Here is a 23,195-nt window from a genome sequence, read left to right on the forward strand (position 1 = left end):
ATTTCTATGTACATCATTATTAGGCAACTATTAGTGTGCAGAATTATTAGGCAACTAAATGAAAAACAAAGATTTTACCATCTCACTTGGTAAACAACGCTCCATCACATGCATCAAAGTACTCCACTGCATGGCTGTAAAGGCCTTATAGTTGAAAAACTAATGACATGGCCCCATTCTTCACCTGACTTAAACCCTATTGAGAACTTTTGAGCCCTTCTTAAGCAGGACATTTACAGTGAAGGTAAACAGTACCCTTCTCTGAACAGTGTCTGGGAGGCTGTGGTTGCGTCTGCACAAAATGTCGGTTCAGATCAGATCAAGAAACTGACTGAATCTGTGAATGGAAGGCTTGTGACTGTTATCGAAAAGAAGGGTGGCTATATTGGTCACTGAGTTTATATATTTTATTTTTTTTATTTTTTTATTACATGTTTATTTGTAAATGTAGAGTTTGTTTATTATTCTCACTTTAACAGGTGAAAAAACGTGAGATGGTAAAATCTTTGTTTTTCATTTAGTTGCCTAATAATTCTGCACACTAAAAGTTGCCTAATAATGATGTACATAGAAATATTCTCTTAAGAAGCCAAATTTTCACTTTTACTACTTAAATGTTCAGGTTTGAGGGTTTGTTAAAGGGGGGGTTTAATGGTATTTCAAGCATTCTGACTTATTAACACAGTTATAGAGTTGTTTCCTCATGCTAAACGTAGGCAAAGTGTCAAAACAGCAGTTGGACGTGTTACAGAGTATTTCTGTGCCGAACGCACTTCGCCAGGGTTCGTACAAGTTTCGGCAAGTTTTTTTCGATTACAGTTCTAACTGACGTTTCAGAGGTTTTCGATACGTATCACTTCTTTATATGGGCTTCCACCGGAAAACTTCCCCCGGAAAACCCCGCCCACCCGTCAATCAGCAGGTGACGCTAGAGCTGCTAACAGCTTATCACGCCACTCAGCTTTGTTTAATTTCAAAAGTCAACGATGGCACGAAAGAAGAAGTGTGTTTTTGGATGTAAGGAGAAGACATCCAGCCTTATGGAAACAATGGATATAGTTTATTATTCGGGGTAGCAGCGGAGTTTTGCGTGTGTGTTTGATGCTGTGGATTTTCCCAACCGGGTCATGACGAGTTGCACGCGGTTAAGTAAGACTTCTGTCTTATGTTGGAAATAGTCGCGTGCATATTATATAAATGACACGAACATGTAGTGAATCATAAGTTAAAACTGTGTTGTATAGTGTTGCATGACTCGTACTCGCTCCTCCCGCGATATAACTCCTCCTTCTTCATTTTTTCGTACGTTATCGGAAAGATTCGATAAAGCTAATCTTTCTTTTATAAATCTGATTAAACTAAAGACTCTTCAGAGATATAAAGGATGTCATACTACTCTATAGGTACTCCAGATTAACATCAGAAATGCAGAAACAGCGTGTGTTACGTGAGCTTTAACATTTTGAATTGAGCAAGAGCATTGTAGTTGTACAATAACAAAAGTAATCCTCAAAAATACAACTTGCCTAATAATTCTGCACACGGTGTAGTAAGTTCAGACCTTAATCTTATATGTGCCAATTGGCTTCAAGGGCTTTTTAAAAATTCTGATGCTGGACACCTTCTAAATCTGGATTTCGTGAGAATCACCCAATTGTATATAGTGACTATGATGGGTTACGGACAGCTATTTCAGCAAATTGCACATTTTTTATGAAATGAAATATTTACACTGTCAGAAAGAAGGTATACCAGCTGTCACTGGGACTGTACTCTTTGGGAAAGTCCAACTAATTACCATTTAAATACAGATATGTACCTTTGAGGAACTACTATTCATCCCTTTAGGTAAGGTGTACTTTTAAAGGGTACCACCCCGGTGACAGCTTTTGTACCTTTTGTATCTGTGAGTTTAATGTCTAATGTTGCTAAAAACACAAACATTTTTTTTGTGGCTTGATCTGAAAGCGAACAGGAAATGACCTGCATACAAAAAATTAGACACATTGTAAGTTAAACCAGACATCTCATCACATTATGGTACCTGAGGTTAATGATGCACTTGTATCTGAATATAGTGTCATATTTCTGGCTTATACACAAAGAACAAATCTATTTTTGTCCAATATCCTCCCGAACTGCGTCGTAGGTTGACGTCACGGCTGAGATTCACTTGCTGTAACCATGGAAACTAAAGGTTCTAGCCACGTATACTCCCTCCCTCCCTCTTTCTCTCTCCCTTCTAAGGTGAATCTTTGGCGTATAAGCCCTATACTTCTGTTACACCATGTCCTAACCAGACGTGACGTAATATGATTCTAAAGATGGGCAATTTGTCTATCCATACTGAACGTGAAACAGGGACGTAGCGCGATGCGATCTATCCCTAAATGCAGCAAATCAGAACAGTTTTGCTCTGTTTGAGATTTGTTCTGTTTTATGCTTTTTATCTTTTAAACGTGTCTCTCTTGAGGGGCAACCCAATACGGAAGTGACTTAAACTGCAATTCATCGACTGGCCGCTTGAGGCTGGCTCCAAAGGGAGTCAATTCCCATAGACCTCCATGTTAAACTGCCCAACTTTACAGTAGAAAATAATATGTTTACAGTCTGGTACAAAAAGTGTTTTTGGTCTATACAGCTAATTTTGCCCTTCATGACAACTGTGGGGAGGGTGAATTTTTTTGTAACTCATCCTTTAAATTTTATTAAGCCTTAAAGTTCAGCATAATTAAGGGCGAGGCCACTTGATTGACGATTGAACAGCCACTGCTGTCACTAGAATCGAGCCACCACAGCTTCACCCACGTCCCGCCTTGTAACGCATGACCAAGAGGGCGATGGCAAGCAACGCCAACTTTAAGCGTCAAAAATGCTCTTCACAAACCAATGGGTGACGTCACGGACAGTATGTCCATTTTTTTTTACAGTCTATGGCCTCTCCAAATCCACGTTTGATGATTAATATTTATAATGCCCAAAACTTGAATGAGATCTCTGTTGCGACATAGCAACAAAAAAAAAGTTTCTAAATTTTACATAGCGTCGTGGCAGGTTATGACAAAAGCTACGATTGACATCGAAAAGATACTCGTTATTGCGTGTAACGTCCCATCTAGTTAGGACACAGTGTTATAAACATAACAGAAACACTTTTTTTGTATCAAGTAATTTCATTTTACACATTATTATCTCTTTCCCCGCCATTGACGAGATAACTCGTCAATTAAGAGAAGTGCTTCCCTGCCAATGACGAGAATTTCCGGCTTTCCGCAATTATTACTTCCGCAACTATACAACCTGGAAGTGGCGCCTCACGTGAAGAAGAAAAAACTTTGTTTATGTTTTAAAGATCGCTTTGCTTCTGATCTCTATCAAAAGTCCTTTTGCAAAAAGGGAATTATCTTAAAAATGCTGGCGGGGAAAGAGTTATTTGTTATTTCTGATTATTCACTACACCGCTGTTCGCTTAACGTTTTAATATTTTTATTTTGTACGTGTTACTGTTTTAATACAGACAGACTGTATTTTTTTCATGTTAATCATAACTTTGTAGAAAACTGCAAATTTCGATTTGTTTACTTGACGAACAGCTGGTTTATCAAATTTCACATTAAAACAGTCTGTCAGAACCAAAGCACGTTAATTCAGGATGCCATCCAAATACCTCCCAGGTTACCATGGTGATTCAGAACAGAACATGCATATGTATGAGAAATATGCAAATGATTATTAGTGGAGCACTGCAAACATAAAAGGTCACCGGTTGCCTGAAGCACCTTTATAATCTCAATTTTCATTAATTCAAGAGGAAACGTCTGCAATGCCAGGAAGCGGTTATTCATTTAAACCCTTGACTTCTCTTTTTGTCGAAAAAAAATCTCATTGTCATTTGGAGATGTACCTTTAGCCTCTCGATGGCTTCCTCTCCACCCGGCGTAGACATGATGCGTTCCTGGATGCTGGAAACAGACTGTAGACCTACTTGACTGCACAAAGACCCGGAGGACGGAGAAGCTGTCAGGCAGCCCATAGGCGCTGTGGAGAAATGGCCAGGCCGTTGGTTCTCTGAGGCAAGCAAGTATCTATGCTTATTGTTGTGTATATCTTTCAGGTCTGAGCCACAGAGGAGAGACAAACACGAGGAGGAAAGTGAAGCAGAAATGATGGAAACAGAAATGTGAGAAGCACAAAAGAGGGAGAGAAAGAAGAAAGAGGAGGAAAGAGCCATGTAAGACACCGAGTTCACATCAAAGGATTAAAACAAACAAGCAAGTCAGACAGACAAGATACACAGGGCAGGAGTTTACACACCAGGTTATTCAATAAGTTTGTTTAGATGTTACTACAACTGTAGTAATCCAATTATAAATCAGGACTTGTTGTCAAGACTTGTTTTCAGTTTACTAGCATATTTCTATATTCCAATGTGAAATATTTCATATTACAAAAAGCAGATATAGACTGATACCGATTCCAATGCCGATAGTTTGGTGGTTATGTAAGCGTGCATTAACTAAATTCTGAAGATTACAATTTCTGAATGTAATTTTTTTTTTATATATTGACCATTACTATTTAAGATTGAACAATATTGAACTAGTGTCGTTTCTTTACATTTTCTATACATAGAGCTGAAATTTATTGCATTATTGCAAATTTTTTGCTTTTTTGATTGAGAGGATATATCTCCCATGATTATCGTCCGTTTTTATTTAGTTTTTGTAAATGTTTATATCGTCCAATACCGATTATTAGGCAATATATTAATGCATCTCTAATGTATACATTTATGACCTTTTTTAAAAAAAATTATTAAAGGAAAAATGCTAAATTAGTTAATGCCATTAAAGGTAAATGCTTTATGCGAGTACTGCGCGTCCCGAGCGAATTATTATCAAGTTCTCGTTATCGTCCGGTGGTGTAGACGCTAATATAGTTATCATTATAGTTAACGCTATGGTTATCGTTAAAGTGTGGATAGCCCTTTAGTTTCAGGTTTCACCCCGGATTTCCACCAACTGAACGGCTGTGAATCCACTGCGGAACGGCGGCGGACTCAATCGGTTTCCATTCAAGTCAATGTGTGTATTTCCACTGACTGCGTTCTGAATCCGTCACAGCTCCGGCCATCCGCAGCCCTCCGGAACAAATACGCAGAGCTTTTATTTTTGCCGAATGCCGGACAGCTCCGCAGGGCGGAGCCATGACTATATCGCGTGATCATACCTGATTTCGCAAGATCTCGTGTTGTGATCTGGGCTGGTCTAGCAATTTAGCAAAACGTCATAATTTAACGTCATAATGGGCGGAGACAGAACTAGATATTCGCAAATTCATCACGTGAATTTGCGAGACCTCATGGGTCCTCGTCACTTCGGTACGCAGCCGCTCTGCAACAACTACAGAACTGGTGGGTATTGGCGGATGGCGGAGCCGTAACGCAGCGGAGCCGATCTACCGCCGCTCCGCAGTTGGTGGAAATCTGTGAATTATTTATAAGTTCTCACTTTAAAGATAAAAGTACTTTTTTGCTATCTTCAAATGAAATCAAACGGCAATAATTTTCCTTGATTCTGAAACTAGTTTCTCTTTCTACTGAAGCTAGCTAGCTCACATGGGCTGTTGAAATGTCAACCACTAACCAAATAGTTATTTAGACATTTAGTTCAATATTCAGGTCTGCCGTTATTTTCGTATGAAACACCCATTTTTCACAATCCAATCAATTTCCATTTTTGTCTTACTGTAATATCCTCCTTCATTTTTATATGTGTCAGATAACGGAAATAAGGGGATGTGAAGGCAGTTTCATATTGATTCAAGATAAATTCTCTGAAAACAAGTCTTAATATGTCCTCGGGTAAACTTTGTTTGAAAAGTATTTAGAAATGCATGCCGATTATGAATTGCATTTATCAAAGTTTACAATTATATGATAAATATGCACTTTACGTGAACACTGAATCAATCATTTCCTTATGGACTTGATTTTGACCTGGCTGAAAACTGACATCCCTTCTCAGATGACAAAGAGAAAAGATGTTGAAAGTGGGAATGGAAGAGCTGCATAAAACGTGCAGGCTAAAATGTTTTAACATCTTCACACCAGCCAATCATTTAAAATATCACAACGCTGGTCCTCTGGTACACCTATAGGGACTGGAGGTTTCAAAACCTCTCCCAGCATGCTTTAGTGTGAGTTTTCTTCTGCATGATTTTCATTCATCTGAAAAAAACTCTCCTGAAGCAACTAGGCCGGGATGGTGGCATTGCAGTGATGCATTTCAATACAACTGCGTTCTGATGATGCGGCTGAGGCCACACGGACCATGTCACGCATTTCAGTAAAATAAAAAACTCGCAGAGCAAGATGGTTGTAGCGATCCAAAGCACATTGTGTATTCATCTCTCTGTGCATATCAAGAACTCCCAGACAGACTGAAAAACCAACAGTCGACTGAATTCTGATTTGGACGTTTCTTGCTTCTGAAGCTTTCAAAAGAGAACCGCAGCGTGTATAAGAAGATATGGAGAATATCAGGGAAAGGAAGGAGACACAGGTGCAATGAGGGCCAAAGACAAACTAAATCTATGAAGAAATACTGAAAATAGGTACGTCTATGGTATTCCTACACTGCATGGCAAAAAGCTACCACTGCACATCTATTCTGGAAATATAAGATGATAAAAACATGCACCTTTTTTCCGATAGCTCAACGCTTCAGTTTGTAAACATAGCAATGCTTTAACATCGTGAATATCATGACCTGCAATGAATAGTTAAACACAACACATTTACTGGGAGAAGAAATAGCGACGATAAGGGACAACAAATTTTGGAGATTGTGACATTAAAGGCATAGTTCACCCACAAATTAACAATTTAACCCACGTGAAACCAAAAAAGCAAAGTGCACTTTAAAAGTCACAAACCGAAGATCATAACAGACAATCTATTACTCAACGCTCTCTTATCATATGGATTCAGGAGACTTTTTATGTTCAATCAAAATAGGCAAAGTGTCAAAGATTCGACTCATTTTGTCTTTCACGGTGCAAAAAAAATACGGATTGGAACAACATTTGGCCTACCTTTTGCATTTTTGTGTGAACTATTCCTTTAAATGCTTCCAGATGCAGTCTATTAGGTCTGTGGTTTGGGAGTATATGAAAAAATACCCGCCAATAAAACCGCGCCATCCCAGACGATCTATCAAAGCTCAAAGCCTGCAAACGGCACGCTACCCAAACCCCGCCCATGCTATCCCTAAATTTGTCTGGGATTCCTTGCATCTCAAGCTTCAGCCATAAAAAAACGGAGGCATGCAGAGCCAGCATGTTTGTATTTCAAAAGGGGCGAAAAGCGATAAACAAGCTACTGTTAGCGAGCAGAGAAAAAGAGAGAATGCGATCCTGTTGCGCGTATACACACATTTGCTTCCACTTCCAAGGCAATCATCCTCCATCGGATCGACTGAAGGGAAGGAGGAAGAACAGGAAAAAGTTGAAAGGACTAGTAGAGGAATGACTGAGGGAGGTAGTTAGATTAGACTTAGACTTGAGAACAAACATGAGATGGAAACATGACTTTACACAACAGCTGGCATGCAGATGTGTGGTTATACTTGACATACTCTACGCAAGCACACAAACGCAGGCGTTTCCAGTTGTGCGTACTTCATTTCATGCCTCCTTGCATTGTGAAATGTATCAAAGCGCTATTTATAATGTTATGCAAGTGTATTCTCAATGTAGGCACATGGGTCAAAAAAGTTTTGTTTGTTACGCATTTGTTTTGGAGGGCATCCTTGCAATGCAACGGCCAGGTATTCGCATTTGCGTACTTGCAGAGAGTATGTTGTAAAACAATCTTCAACAGAAGGTCATCAGAATGCAATATCAAGCAGTACATAATCTTTAAACAGCAAATTCTTATCAATCTTTAAACTTGTGGGCACTGAACGAGACCTTGTATTTGTCTAGCTGTGGCCATCGGGGGTGCTGTGATTTGACTTACTGTCCAGGATGTCCCCAAGACCCTGGGCACGGAGGAGGTCCTTCAGCCGGAGTACCTCATCTTTAAGCTCACGCACCAGTTTGGCGTTGGGATCTTCGTTGATGACAGCATTGCACTTAATCTGCTTGGCCCTATCAGCGTATCTGTATAAACAAAAAATACAATTTACATTCACAACATGCATTTGGAAGGCAATTTTAACCAACACAACATAAAATGCATTCAAGCTATACATTTTGAGAGCATTGCTTGGGAATCAAACCCATAACCTTGGTGTTGCCAGTGCCATGTGCTACCACTTGAAAACTAAAACTATGACATAATGACATTGAGTTGGACTAAGCACAGCAAGTGAAATCTTATCGGAGTGTGCTGAGAGTTTCATCATAGTTAATATCAGCAGGGCTCAAAGCAGCAACCATAGCGGTCCTGGAGTTTCCTCCTGGTGAACAAGCAAACAAACAAAAACAACACAATTGAGTTAAGGTATGAAGCTAGGGACACACCAAGCCGACGGTCGGGCAGGTTGTCATGTCGAATCGGTGATGGAGCTCGCCTAGATGTTGGACCATTGTGATTGGCATAGTGAATCAGTGCACCAGGAAAAAATGGAAGTGACGCACAGAATGCTCATCTCTTTTTTTGCATCTTTTATTCTAATACGTGACTATTTTAAAAAGACTATAGCTCACAATGCTGCGTACACACCAAAGTCAAAGCATCACGTTCCTTGCTCTAGATTACTTGCGTGATTTAACTCTGTCATGCGAGTTTTTTTGCATGAGTTGAATATTTTTTAACTTGCACAAAGATGAGCTTGAGGCCGAATAGTGCATGTATTCGCCGCAATCACGCTGCCCATTTTGCATCGCCACACGTGTATTCGCGTCTTTGGATTGACTTTGTGTGTAATCTACTCACGCAAATCCTCGAATTCGCATTTGGTGTGTACGCACCATTAGACATTACAGATGTGTCTGTGTTGGGCGAGATTTGTATTAAATTGTTAAGCGATCACTGCTTTGTTTATGTTTTGTATATCACTCCAGCTCTTTTGGTTTCCTGTTTTGAGTAACGAATACCAACTACTGCCACTTGCTGGTACGGAAAGGTATCTCACCCTCCGCAGGTGCAAACGGACATGCTACTTGGCCGTGTCAGGGCAACTTTGGACCAGACCCAGCCAGCACTGTCTGTGTTATTTGATGGCATTGGTTTGTTGTGTCCCTACCCTAAGATGAGCCAATGAGACACCTTTCCTGAATCATAAAAAATAAATCACATAGGAAGAGGTATTAATGTAAATAGTAAGCTGAATGTTTTGTTTGCGTTTCTATATGTATCCAATTATTAATATTACTGCAATAACGGTCAGTACCGGCATAAAAAAATAAAACAGCTTTACTCACTAAGTCAATTTATTTGATGGCTTTGGGTTTTTATCCCAACAGAATAGTTGAACGGTTGTAATATTTAATGGTGCATTCACACAAGACGTGGAATAGTGAGTGATTTACATGTTAAGGCCATGCAAAGACGCGAATAGGCATCCTGCGGTGCGGAAAGCACGAATGTCGCAGCACAGATGGCGCGTTCCGCGCGAATTAAGCGTTGCCGTGTAAAAAATCTAAACTTTGGCGAATTGTCACGCCGCGTTAACCAAACACAAAATTCCATCCCATGACGCGAATTTCAGTGTGAATGTTTCGAATGACTGGAATTTCACGCGCGACTTTCATGCACGAATGACGCAAGTAAACTCAAAATGTTCAAGCGTCCGCCTACGCGCGAATAGCGCATATTTACCACCTCTACCGCGTTTGGTGTGAACGCACAGTAAGGCCCTAATATCAGTATATAATCTGAAGATTGTTGAATTATGTTAAATACAGTCTATGGGTGGGGACGGAGGACTCAATTATATTATTATAAATCAACATTCATACCTAGGTTCTCTCTGAGCAGCCATGTCAACACTGAGTCTCGATAAGGAATAAAGTCTGTCTTCTTTTTCTTCTTGCTCTGTTTCAAAACAGCCAGTAAACATGTTGGAAAAGCACTTAAAAAGTAGATTTGAGTACTAGTGGTATAAAAATGAAGTGATGGAGAAAACTATAAACACTCGATGCGGACAGGAATACAAATAAAGTATGACAAAATGGAGTTAAAAGAATCTGATTTAGAAAAGATTTAATGGTTAGTGACAGTATACGGTTACTGTGCAAAGATTACCTTGCTGGTACAATTATCCTGGGTGGGAAAGCATTGCCAAGAGAGAAAGACAGACAGCACACAGGGGTTAAGCACTGAAGACAGGCAAGAGAGACAGACAGGTATTGTTACTACTACTCACCACTTCAGCCAATGCTGAAATAACCTTTCCAAGAGTGGTTAGAGATTTATTGATGTTTGCTCCCTCCTAAAAAGCAAAAACAAGCGAAATAGTCATGTTAAATCTAAATAAAATTGCATAATTATTGTATAATATAATTCAGCTGCCATCATTTAGCCTTCACTTAAAAAGTACACTATGACTTTTTACACTAAGGCTTTGCTGATGATCTGACCAATAAACATTTCTGAAAACTTGATGGGCTCTATCTTACACCCGGCGCAATGCAGCGCAATGCACGACGCAAGTGTCTTTTGCTAGTTTCCACCCTGGGCAATTATAATTTTCACGTTTAGCGCCACGTTGTTTAAATAGCAAATGCATTTGCGCCCCTTTTTGCGCCCAAGGGCGTTCTGTTCTAAAAACGAGGTGTGTTCAGGTGCATTGTTGGCGCGTGGCTATTTTGAGGCAACTAAAATAGACTACGCCGTTGACCAACAAAAACCTGGTCTAAAATCAATGTCGCAATATGTTTTTTGTTATTTAAAGAGCGCATTAGTAATATGCGCCTATAAACGGGAGAACAACGCGGGTTTGCTTATCACATAGTACATGAATGCGCAGCAGCAGAAAAATGCTTTTAAATATGAAAGATTAAAGGATTGAATGTAAAAGATTATTATTGAGTCTCTTGGACATAAATGAGGACTAATTATGAGACATTAGAAGGTACAAAGAGCTGCTTCACCTGTAGCCTGGTAAGTAAATAAATGCTTTGCTTTAAACAAATGCATCTGTTTTTAAATTTTTTTTTTAATGCTACCTCACGGATTTATTGTATATTATGACTCTACACCTGTGGATATAGTGAGATGAGAAACATTTTTAAGTAATGCTTAAAAAAACTGATGCTGTCCAAGTGCTGTACCTTGGGGAGAGCCGTTTGTAAATTCTTTATCTCCTGTTTGTTACAAATAAAGTATTTTTACAGTACAAACCTTTTCTTACATATTTGTAAATTATTTTTTGATGATATTGGATAGCCATACATTTAAAGCAATTAAAAGCCTGCTTTTTTACTTCCATGACTAAAAGAAAACGGGTTTTTAAAGGTTTTAATGAAAAAATAACAATTTCAATACAAGTGAAAAACAACACAATTATTAAACATTAATCTTAAACTGGGGATCTTCTTCCTCCGCTTAGTTTATCAGTTTACAAAGTCCGTCATCTAAATAGGGATTAGACATAGCGCCAGCGCAACTGGCTTTTAAATGGGATGAAAGCTGAGACTCTCATTGGTTTATTGCACGTTACGCCCAAAATACTCCCATTAATCATTAAAAAAATTGGACCAACCCTTTTCTAACAATTTTTCCCGTTAAATTAGCAAAAGTGGATTCGGACACACCCATTTAGACGTTGCGCTGTGCGCTTTAGACAATGCGCTTAGATCATTAAAACAGGGCCCTATGTTTCACATTCCCAAAATATTTGTCCCATGTAAAGCTGTGGGAAAGCAATAAAATGAGCCTTTACCTTCAGTCTGGTTCCTTTGGCTCCTGTCGAGTCAGCACGTTCACTTCCTGCCAGATCCACCAGGCTGATTTTGCTGACCTGAGACCAGACAGCAGAGATACAATAGGACAGATTAACACAGTGCAAATGAATCATTCGTTTAAAATGGTTCTTCTTAAATGATTTTTACTGCCTAATGACATTCAGATTATCACTAAGCTAAACAGCAATTCGTATGGTACTGCATGTCAAATTACTGGTGCATACTAACAAAACTGAGTTTTCATTTTATTTCTTTGCCCTTGAGTTTAGGCCAGCAGTGCTGCTGCCAAACCGAATGTGTAATATTTGAGAGAGAGACAAAGAGGGGGGAGCCGAAGCGAGACCCGTGTAGTCAAATCTAATGTAGTAGATCTGTACAATAGCCTTTGTATCCATGAATCCTACAGAGCCTCCTTTGTGTCCACAGATTAGACATTGAGCATCACAAACACAGACCCAGCTTTATCCATCTCTCTCAGTTTAGTTTTGTGCAGTACAGTTTTCGCTATGACCTCTGTTAAATATCATAATGGCCAGGTTAGTAAATAAGATCAAACCTTCTCTGTGGACAGATCTGTGTCGGTGTCGTGCCTTCTTTGGGTGAAGACGATAGTGAAGACGGCGTGAGAGCGGCTGCTGGTTTCATTCATGTTGGTGGCGGCCACAGTTCTGAGGATAAAAAGTATCAAATGAGTAGATGTACCTTAAATCTCTGAAACATACATGAAATGAAATTTAAATGTAATACATATTAAAACAAGGTTTACCTTCGAGACTATTTTGGCAATATTTATTTATTTTTGAGCTTAAAATTGATCAAAATTTTCTGCTTTTGCATTTATACATTTTTAGGAAATCAATAATTAAAAGTTTGGAATGATATGAGTTTGGTATTATACCAAAATCCTGTATTTGTGTCACACTACATACCCTAGAAATTGATGCCTAAAATGTTTATCAGCAGATTATAAACATTAATCCTGGAAAAAGTACTAGTAAGTGCAGAAATAAGACATCAACACAGCTCATGTGCCGGATGTGGCACAGGATAGGATATACTCGAGAGAAACAGGCATTTCACGTCACAAATCCCAAAATAAATCCTTAGAATAGGCACGGGAGGATTAAAGCCACGTTATTTCTTCCCAAGAGTCATATTTACACATGACTGTCAAGTCAAAGGCAGATCATCACAGGAAGAAAACATAACAAAACAATTTCATTTCCCACACGACAAAAAGTCTACACCAATACTGCAGTCTATAAACCTCAGATAGGCATATTTGAATCACAATAAAATAAAATCACCTAAACCATTTAATTTTACACAGAATACATATCAAGTTGTTTCTGTCTGTGAGGACCCGTGCTGGCAAAATGAGTCGGAATGCACAATTCTAATTTTGAGCTAGAGCCAAAAGAAAGTATAAAGATCGATTTTGGTCAAAATTAAGGTTTTTTATAAAAATAAGTACATTAAGCCCTAATTTAGCAATCCCAATGCTCTAAATAGTCATACAACATTTAAAATGATATTTATCCACATACGCACCTGACATTTGACGTTACTGTAATTGAGTAGTTTTTTTGTGTACTTTTACTTTTTTGAGTAGTTTTTAAAATCTGTACTTTTACTTAAGTATGTTTTGTTTAAAGTATTGTACTTCACTACATTTTAAATCATATCCGTTACTGAGTAAAAAAATATTTAAAAAAGCAAGGTGATAAAGACGCGCAACACATGATTTATGGGCGGGGGAACACGCAAAAAAAACCATGGAGATGGACGAGACAGTCGCGAGCTAATGCTCTTAACAATGCTTTTAACAATGATTGATGTTAAAAGAGTTATTAAGAGTGACAAGACTCGAAACCGGTCTTCCTCGTGCTGACTGACAGATCCGAAGCATGCACACGATATGTGCGATATATAGACATATACACAGAATTACAGTTTTAAAAATATCTGTTTTCACCCAGATATAATCTGTTATGTCTTAAGTTAATGTTTGGTTAACTGTTAGGAAAAATATCTGATGTGTAACATCATAATTTATCCTTGCATTACAGTAGATCTTAAAGGGATAGTTCACCCAACAATGAAAATAATGTCATTAATGACTCACCCTCATGTCGTTCCAAACTCGTAAGACCTCCGTTCATCTTCGAAACACAGTTTAAGATGTTTTAGATTTAGTCTGAGAGTTTGCTGACCCTCCATTGAAATTCCATGTACAGTATACTGTCCATGTCCAGAAAGGTGCAGTAACGCGGATGACGTGTTATCCTCAGACATGTTTGCAAAGTTTTTTTCAAACTTTTAAACTTCTCCCTCAGACTGTAAACGAAGCTCGGGCGCACAAAAAAACCCCAGCTGGGGCGCACCAGATAACACATCAGCCGCGTGTTACATGAAGTCGTAATTTTTGTTATTTTCAGACCAAAATGTATTTTCGATGCTTCAACACATTCTAACTGACCCACTGATGTCACACAGACTACTTTAATGATGTTTTTATTACCTCTCTGGACATGGACAGTATATCGTACATAGGAGGGTCAACTAGCTCTCAGACTAAATACAAAACATCTCAAACTGTGCTCCGAAGACGAACGGATGTCCCACGAGTCTGGAACGACATGTGGGTGAGTCATTAATGACATTTACTTTCCTGTCCTCTCCTAAAAACTCACTGTTAAATAAATGCAAAAACTGGTAAAAAAAAAAATACAAAAACAACAAATAAAAGTTGAACATATATTTTTCCTATAGTATTGTTTTTGACTTTGTTTGTGCCAAATCTATTAATTTTTCCAGTGATTTTAAAGATATGGATGCAGCGATTTTGTTTTTGAACGTTGAAAAATCCTTTACTAAATTTTACTCAAAATTGACTTGCTTCAAACAGGTGTAGCTCTGTAATTTTTTGTCAGATTCCAACAAATCCTACATCGTTTTGACTTTTTTAATACAGAATGCCAAAATATAAATAACTCATTTTCAAAAATGTCCTTATACCGCCTCAATTTGTCAGCACAGGTCACCAATATAAAATCAACAATGTGGCTTTATTAAATTTTATTCAATGTCACGAAAAATCCAATCTTTTTTGCTCTCACCTGGCTTTGTTACCAGCATCCATGAGGTCAGCAATGTCTGTGTAAGACGTGACGGCCAATTTCGAGAGGTCTTCTACATAAGGCCCGAGTAGGGGATGTTCTCTGACACGTAGGTTTCCTTTGTTCTTAGGGTTAAGCAGATCCCTTACCCGCTCACAGTATATCTCCATATAAGCCACCTACAATAAGCATATAAAAATCAACTTGTATATAAAGAGTATGTATTTTTTTTAAAGAGGGTGTGGTGTCTTCTTAGTCCTACTTAGTCATGTTACACGTCATATCGTATGTAAAAGACAAAGCCAAAACAAAACCACTAATTTGAAAATTTGTGGAGGATATGTTCAATGATTTTGATCAATCAACACCCAATCGATTATAAACAGTCAGATTTATTGTAAGATACAATCTAAAAATTGATGGGTTGTTTAAACTATGGCTGGGTAAAATTTGGAAAAACCTAACCTTTGGTAAATTAACCTATGCTGGGTTATTTCAACCTATGGTTGGGTCAAACCTGGACATCCATCTTCGGGGTTTGTCCATATTATGAACCAGGAATTTGCAGTGTGTTATATAGTTACCCAACCATGAATAAAAACAACACAGCATGTTTAAGCATATACCGTACATCCAATTAGTTTCAAATTAAATATAGTGCCAAGCGAAACTAAGGTCTGCAAACACAACTGCATTTGACATGTTAAAAACAAAATGGAAATCCATTAAAATGTGTTTTAATAGATCATGACTCAGTCTCCAATAAGTCACACAAATGGACTGATGCTGTGTGCGCTGCTCACCTCCACCGAGTACGAAACCTCCTCATTGTTATTGTCATTGATTTTCTCGAAGAGATCTTCACAGAGCTGGTAGAGGGAAGAAAAAAGCACATTAGAGAGGAGAGAGAGAGAGCGATCGATAAGGAGCACAAATAACTCCAGGCCTGCTGGACCCACTGGAGAAGCGCTAATGGTTTAATGTCCTCTGCCAATGTCTGAGATCAGAAACATCTCAGTCACTGTGGAGCTCTTAAGGAGGTCTTTTACTCTGTATCCATTAAGGTGACACGGATATGGTGTGCGTACCAAAGGAATGATTCCTTCCTGCCCCTCCTCCTGCTTTCCCATCATGGTATAGGACTTGCCAGCTCCGGTCTGGCCGTAGGCGAAAATGCAAACGTTATAGCCCTCGAAGGCATGCTGCAACATCTCCTTCCCGATGTCATTGTACACAAGGCTCTGTGACGCAAAGCTGGGGTCGTCCGGCTGAAAGGAAAATGAGGAAAACATTACAGACTGGTTTATTTTGTAGGATGATTAATTACAGCTAAAAATCTGACTACAAGCGCATTTATTGTGCATAGGGCCAGCTCAGCAGAAACAGAGGAATATAAAGAGACACTGGAGGACTTACCGAGGTATGAGACCAGTATGAATAGTCAAAGCTGAAAGATTTGGGTCCTTCTTTTGGGTTCTTGGGGTTCAAAATAGCTGAAAAAAGAAAGAAAGTGTGAAGAGACATCAGTATAGACTAGACAAAACTCATTTTTTTTTGCATTGTGTTTCACACAAGAAGCATTTACAGTTCCTTGAAATTACGACAAAACAAGAATGCCTTTATTGTTTATTGACCAAGCTATTGTTGGATATAAATGTCTCATATGATCAAGTGACATACGATCAATTTGCAATTAAACATTGTATAAACCATGTAATGAACACTTTTTATTAATGACCCACACAGTAGATGCAAATGACAACTCCTAAAAAGGAAAACAAAAATATTCAATAGAAAAAAATACACGTATGCTGCAATAGTTAGCTTTTCCGGAACCAAGCACACTTTCATCAAATACTGTATGACACTTGCATTATATGCGAGCGGACCCCACACTAATAGTATTTTGTTTCTCTCTCCCGGTCTCGTCCTCGAACCCATATATAATATATAATATTATTATAAAATAATTTATTTTGCAAACTTAAAGAATTATCATACTACTACATATTTATTATTGCATGTTCTACTACATCGCGCAGTCCAAGTAAATAACACTGATGACACAAAATGTACAAGATCATATCTGTTGCATGTGACAACCCAAAAATCATTCTTGTCTAACCACTTAATATTTCTTGCTGTTGATATATGTTTGACATTTACATCTATGCATTTGGCAGATGCTTTACCCAAAGCATTTGCATTCACATTTTTATAAGTGTATTAAACATCCTTCTCTGTCAATAAATCATAATGATGATAAATCTTCCCAGACAGACATCTAACTACTGTCCATCCCTTCTTTCTGCAGGTTGCCACACATCACTGCAATCCTAATAAACGGGAATTTAAAGGCTTCTCAGGTATTTGGTGTATCCCAAACACTCAGCTCTGCCCTCATCTCGACAACTCCATGCCGCCATAATGTTAAGCTTGGGAGCGAGCCGGCCATAAGGCTGTGGGACCGCAGGAATCTACTGTAGGATATTTATAGGGATCAGAAAGCCAGCTGCTACAGCAGTCCTTTTGGCTGACTTGGAGTCCCCTTTGCGAGAGCGTGTTCATGCCCTGATCGAATCCAAACAAGCGCATTCCTCCGCCAAAACGCGGGGTGGCGAGGTCAGTTGGCTGGGTGGGTGGAAAAAGGGAAAGGGTGTCTGACAAATGGGATGTGCATGCTCCCGTCCTAGCAACGATATAAACAAAACCATAACAAGATGCTTTAGTCCCACTTTAACAGAAATGACTGACCGGCCCAAGAATAGAGAAACGTGGCATTTTTTTCCACTTCAAACAGAAATGGAAGAAAGGAAGGTTTAGATTATGCTTTAAAAAGTCAACAGACTAATTAAGCACGAGTCTCACTGCAGTCGATGGTGCTTGAGGACCCCTGCTATGAGAAAATCCCTTTGTAGCACCTTTGGGACTCTGGCTAATCTCACAGCATTCATCTATAATTCAGTGCAAATGTGAGGAAGGGTAGGGCTTTAGTTTCCTAGGGAAAAAAATAATTGAAAAATGAACATCTGTTTAGTTGCATGTCCATTTGGAAAGGCAAGCAATAAGGTACGGTCACAGCTGTGAAAGCAGGTCCTCTGTCGTGTCCTGGCTTCTTGCATGAGCCATGTGACATAGGACAGGCCCGGGTCAGTCAGGAGAAAGAGAAGCTAAATAAAGAGTGATTACACCTCTGACCTAAGGGTAACTGGAAACTGGAGCAGTGGGTAAAACACATGGGGATTTACATTACCGCGGTACCTCAGTCCCTCTTTCCTGGAACAAAATGCATAGAGGGGCTATAAATGCTTCACCTATCATGCACTGTCTTCATCAGACATATTAAACCACTGATGAGATGGCAAGAGCAACATAAGTCTGGCCTTGCTCACATACTTATACTCATAAGCATGTGTCACTTACTCACACCTGTTCCTGCATCATTCTTCAGCCTCTTCTCATGTCTGTCTCTTATCAGAGGCCAGCAGGTTCATTCTGGCATTTCCCTTTTATATTCAATTTTGAGATAATTCAAAATGTATCACATTTATTTATCATTCACACTTTGCATCTCCACACCCAACTGGTTTAAAAAATTCAGTATGGTGCTAGTGGAGAAAGCAGATTGCTTTCATGTTGCAGGCAATGTTTTAAAGTCCATATATTCACTTCCTGCATAAAATGCATTGGGGAAACTCACTGACTTCTAACTAAACTCTGATATCTTCTTTTTTTTAATCTCAGAAACACATCCTGCGTCACTGCTGCACTTTGGCAAACCATAGCAAAACCGAAGAACTGCTACCATGACAACCACCACAGTGAACAGTGGGCTTCAAAAACAAGAGCTGTGCTCTACAATTTAATATTTGCTTCGGCCTCAAAAACATGTACTTTATTTTCATTACAGAACTCGAAACCAAATTAAGTGATAATTGTTAAGTGACAAGCTAAAATCCCTTAGAATGGTACTACTAGACCGCTGGATAGTTGGATATTAAACCAGACATGATAGCCTGTGGAGATTCAGTACCCCTGACTGGTAAGCTTAAAGGCATAGTTCACCCAAAAATAATAAATTCTGTCATCGTTTACTTACTGTCATGTTGTTACAAATCCACTTAAAGGCGGAGTCCACGATGTTTGAAAGCCCATGTTGATATTTGAAATCACCTAAACAAACACGCCCCTACCCCAATAGTATCTGGACCTTCTGTTGATAGACCCGCCCCACACATACGCAACCCGGCAAGGATGTCGGTTAGTAGACACGCTCCTTACTGCTGATTGGCTATAAGTGTGTTTTGGTAGTCGGCCCGTCTCCTTTTCCAAAGCGTTTTTCAAACATCGTGGACTCCGCCTTTAAATTTCTTTGTTCTGATGAACACAAAGGAAGATATTTCGAGAAATGTTTGTAACCAAACCGTTCGTGAACCCCATTTACTTCCACAGTTTTACTTTTTCCTATTATGGAAGTAAATGGGGTCCACGAAAATGTCCATGTAAGATAAATATACTTTTAAGACCATAAAATACCAAAACGTTCAAATACTATACTAAATAAAGTACATGATCCTGTCATTTTGTACAATGTTATACATTTTTTTGTTTATTTCCCAGTCATGGTTCTGGATCAAAACACCAAGAGCTATAACACCTTTAGCCTAAATAAATCATTTAAATCATTATAGTCTAATTTTATGAAATTTAAAGGAATATTCCATTTTCTTAAAAGAAATATCCAGTTAATTTACTCACCACCATGTCATCCAAAATGTTGATGTCTTTCTTTGTTCAGTCGAGAAGAAATTATGTTTTTTGAAGAAAACATTGCAGACTTTTTCTAATTTTAATGGACTTTAATAGAACCCAACATTTAATACTTAACTCAACACGTAACAGTTTTTTTCAACGGAGTTTCAAAGGACTATAAACAATCCCAAACGAGGCATAAGGGTCTTATCTAGCGAAACGATTGTCATTTTTGACAAGAAAAATTACAAATATACACTTTTAAAGCACAACTTCTCGTCGAGATCTGGTCGTGATGCGCCAGCGTGACCCCACGCAATACGTCATGACGTCAAGCGGTCACAGAAGACGAACGCGAAACTCCGCCCCAGTGTTTACAAGTGTGTTGATGTGTTGAAAGAGGACCGTTCCTACGTTGTTGTATGTCAACTGATACTAATTAATGTCTTTGTGTCAGTTTATTGTTTACAATGGTCCGCAAATGTGCGTTTTATATATGTAACACGTGACCTCCCTACGTCACTACGCATTTACGTTAGGTCGCGCTGGACCGGATCTAGACGAGAAGTTGTGCTTTAAAAGTGTATATTTGTTATTTTTCTTGTCAAAAATGACAATCGTTTTGCTAGATAAGACCCTTATGCCTCGTTTGGGATTGTTTATAGTCCTTTGAAACTCCGTTGAAAAAAACTGTTACGTGTTGAGTTAAGTGTTAATTGTTGGTGTCTATTAAAGTCCATTAAAATTAGAAAAATCCTGCAATGTTTTCCTCAAAAAACATAATTTCTTCTCGACTGAACAAAGAAAGACATCAACATTTTGGATGACATGATGGTGAGTAAATTATCTGGATTTTTCTTTTAAGAAAATGGAATATTCCTTTAAGAACATTACCTAACCAAGGCTAATGGTGCATTCACACCAGCCATGGTAGAGGTCTCCGCTGAGACTCCGCTCACTTCCTGTAATCACGTCACTACTACAACAAGGTCCTAATTGGTTAACACGGCACGGAAATCTGCCAAAGCTCAGATCTTTCAGAAGTTCAGGTTTTTCAATGTGCACGTTTCCAATTCATGCAAAACGTGCCATTTGCGCCTTCCATGCGTCCCGCGCTGCAGGATGCCTATTCGCGTCTTTGCATTAACTTAACATGTAAATCGCTTGCGCTTGCCGCCTCTACCGTGTCTGATGTGAACCCTGCATAAAGGCACAATATATAAGTGTTTACCGCTAGTGGTCGCATTTTCAAAAGAATAACAAAGAATAAGCTTGATGACACTATGAAGTAAAGTGGAATGATTGGAGATGTTGTTCTCACCATCCAGAGATGCATGGAATTCCCAGGCGGAAACTGAGGATAGTTCGGATATTACATACAAGCTATTATTTAAAAAAAATGGAAATTTCTCTAGATTTACAAATCCTTGGGAACTTTTGAGATAATGTAAGTACACAACTGAAATATAACAGTGTGCAAATATAACAGTGTTTTTTATTTTTTTTTATTTAATCACAAAAATTGTATATACTGAGCCTTTAATATAACCAGTCTATAAACCACACTGCTGTGAATAACAGTTCAATACTGACATGTGGCTAAATGCTGTGAAGGCATCTGAGATTTTTCATAACCTCTCAAAAAACAATCTCTCCATTCAACCAATTATGTTCAGACGAAGCAGATAAAACAGCCCTCAACCCTTCAACCAATTGAGAGGCTGTCATTACGCAAATGTAAATTTAAACATGCTATTCACCTCTACCCGACAATATCCTGACCCCAATCCTCAAACCTCTACAGTTCAGGCCAGCTTAAGATCATGCGATTACTAAACAGCAATTCGGTTGTGTTCCAGGATATTCCAGACAGAAACAATTAAGCAAATTTGACCTTTATTGGTATTTGAGGCAATTCACAAACAACAACAGGGCTGGAGGAAGTTGGCACAGCATAGACACACATGCTTACTAAGGGGAGCATGAAATCAACTCCATAAAGACTTTTATCACTGTAGGAAATTCAGACAGGGTAATTTTAAACAGATTTTAAAAGCTGACTTGCCTTTGTACAGACACTGCAGTGCATATATTCCTAAAACTAAAAGGTGCTTAAAAGGATCTTCATAGTGATGCCATAGAAGAATCTTTTTTTGGTTCCTCAAAAAATAAATCAGTCAACGGTTCAAAGTATTTTAATATCTTTTCATAATCTAAAGAAACTTTCAAACAGAAAAAGGTTAAAAATTTTAAAGGTTCTTAATAGAAGCGTTCAGCCAAAAATGGTTCTTCTGTGGCATCGTGAAGCACCTTAATTTTTATGAGTTTAGCGGTAAGCAAGCAAAATTCAACTGCCGGTTCAAATTGAATCAAATAACAGATGGTGATGATGCTTGAGCTTATTTCACATACACTCACCTAAAGGATCATTAGGAACACCATACTAATACTGTGTGTGACCCCCTTTCGCCTTCAGAACTGTCTTAATTCTACGTGGCATTGATTCAACAAGGTGCTGAAAGCATTCTTTAGAAATGTTAGCCCATATTGATAGGATAGCATCTTGCAGTTGATGGAGATTTGTGGGATGCACATCCAAAGCACGAAGCTCCCGTTCCACCACATCCCAAAGATGCTCTATTGGGTTGAGATCTGGTGACTGTGGGGGCCATTTTAGTACAGTGAACTCATTGTCATGTTCAAGAAACCAATTTAAAAATGATTCGAGCTTTATGGCATGGTGCATTATCCTGCTGGAAGTAGCCATCAGAGGATGGGTACATGGTGGTCATGAAGGGATGGACACGATCAGAAACAATGCTCAGGTAAGCCGTGGCATTAAAACGATGCCCAATTGGCACTAAGAGGCCTAAAGGGTGCCAAGAATACACCCCCCACACCATTGCATTCATGAGAAATTGAACAGGTGTTCCTAATAATCCTTTAGGTGAGTGTAGTGCTGGATGACCTGAGAATAGCAGTCCTGTTCGACCCAATGTGTGTCTTTGCTTAGAATCCCATTGACTTCAATCCACAGGCAAATCAATATTAACTGTTAACAGCCACAAACAGGAAACAAAAATGCTTTTTGCTTACGACAAACAAACACAGACTGCTGAAAATGTCGCTGATGCAACTATTGATCCAAAATATCCGGTCACTGTGGGTCTCCCACACTGCAAAACCAAGCCAGTTTTCACCTGCTATGGTTTATGTCTGAAAAGGCATGTGTGGTGACTGACCCCACCTGTCAGGTCTTAAAGAGGAAAGCCTAAAGAGGGCAGAGCGTGTTCCCATCTGGAACGATCTGCAGCCTGCACATGCAACCATCTGCCTGTGGAGGCAGCAGAGAGCAGACCGCAAGCTCCACATTCCCATCACAGGTGCTAAAGATCACAAGCGACCACAAAT

General features: G+C 38.9%; 1 protein-coding gene across 12 annotated transcripts in view; it reads right to left on the reverse strand.

Annotated features, from left to right (window-relative positions):
• kif1b (kinesin family member 1B) overlaps positions 1 to 23,195 on the reverse strand; it is a 120,911-nt gene that overhangs the window by 52,542 nt on the left and 45,174 nt on the right. For 5 of the 12 annotated variants that reach the window (XM_073875377.1, XM_073875369.1, XM_073875379.1 and 2 more), the window contains exons 3-15: positions 16,449 to 16,525; positions 16,121 to 16,300; positions 15,836 to 15,901; positions 15,033 to 15,211; positions 12,470 to 12,581; positions 11,892 to 11,969; positions 10,374 to 10,439; positions 10,253 to 10,270; positions 9,967 to 10,042; positions 8,381 to 8,462; positions 8,021 to 8,160; positions 7,436 to 7,477; positions 3,905 to 4,116 (exon numbers count right to left, since the gene is read on the reverse strand). In XM_073875377.1, the coding sequence (XP_073731478.1) occupies positions 3,905 to 4,116; positions 7,436 to 7,477; positions 8,021 to 8,160; positions 8,381 to 8,462; positions 9,967 to 10,042; positions 10,253 to 10,270; positions 10,374 to 10,439; positions 11,892 to 11,969; positions 12,470 to 12,581; positions 15,033 to 15,211; positions 15,836 to 15,901; positions 16,121 to 16,300; positions 16,449 to 16,525 (1,328 nt within the window). The remainder of the gene's footprint in view (positions 1 to 3,904; positions 4,117 to 7,435; positions 7,478 to 8,020; positions 8,161 to 8,380; positions 8,463 to 9,966; positions 10,043 to 10,252; positions 10,271 to 10,373; positions 10,440 to 11,891; positions 11,970 to 12,469; positions 12,582 to 15,032; positions 15,212 to 15,835; positions 15,902 to 16,120; positions 16,301 to 16,448; positions 16,526 to 23,195) is intronic. The other 7 variants (XM_073875376.1, XM_073875375.1, XM_073875378.1 and 4 more) reach the window with 5 other exon arrangements.

Source organism: Misgurnus anguillicaudatus, chromosome 13, assembly GCF_027580225.2.
Source record: "Misgurnus anguillicaudatus chromosome 13, ASM2758022v2, whole genome shotgun sequence".
NCBI lineage: Eukaryota > Metazoa > Chordata > Actinopteri > Cypriniformes > Cobitidae > Misgurnus > Misgurnus anguillicaudatus.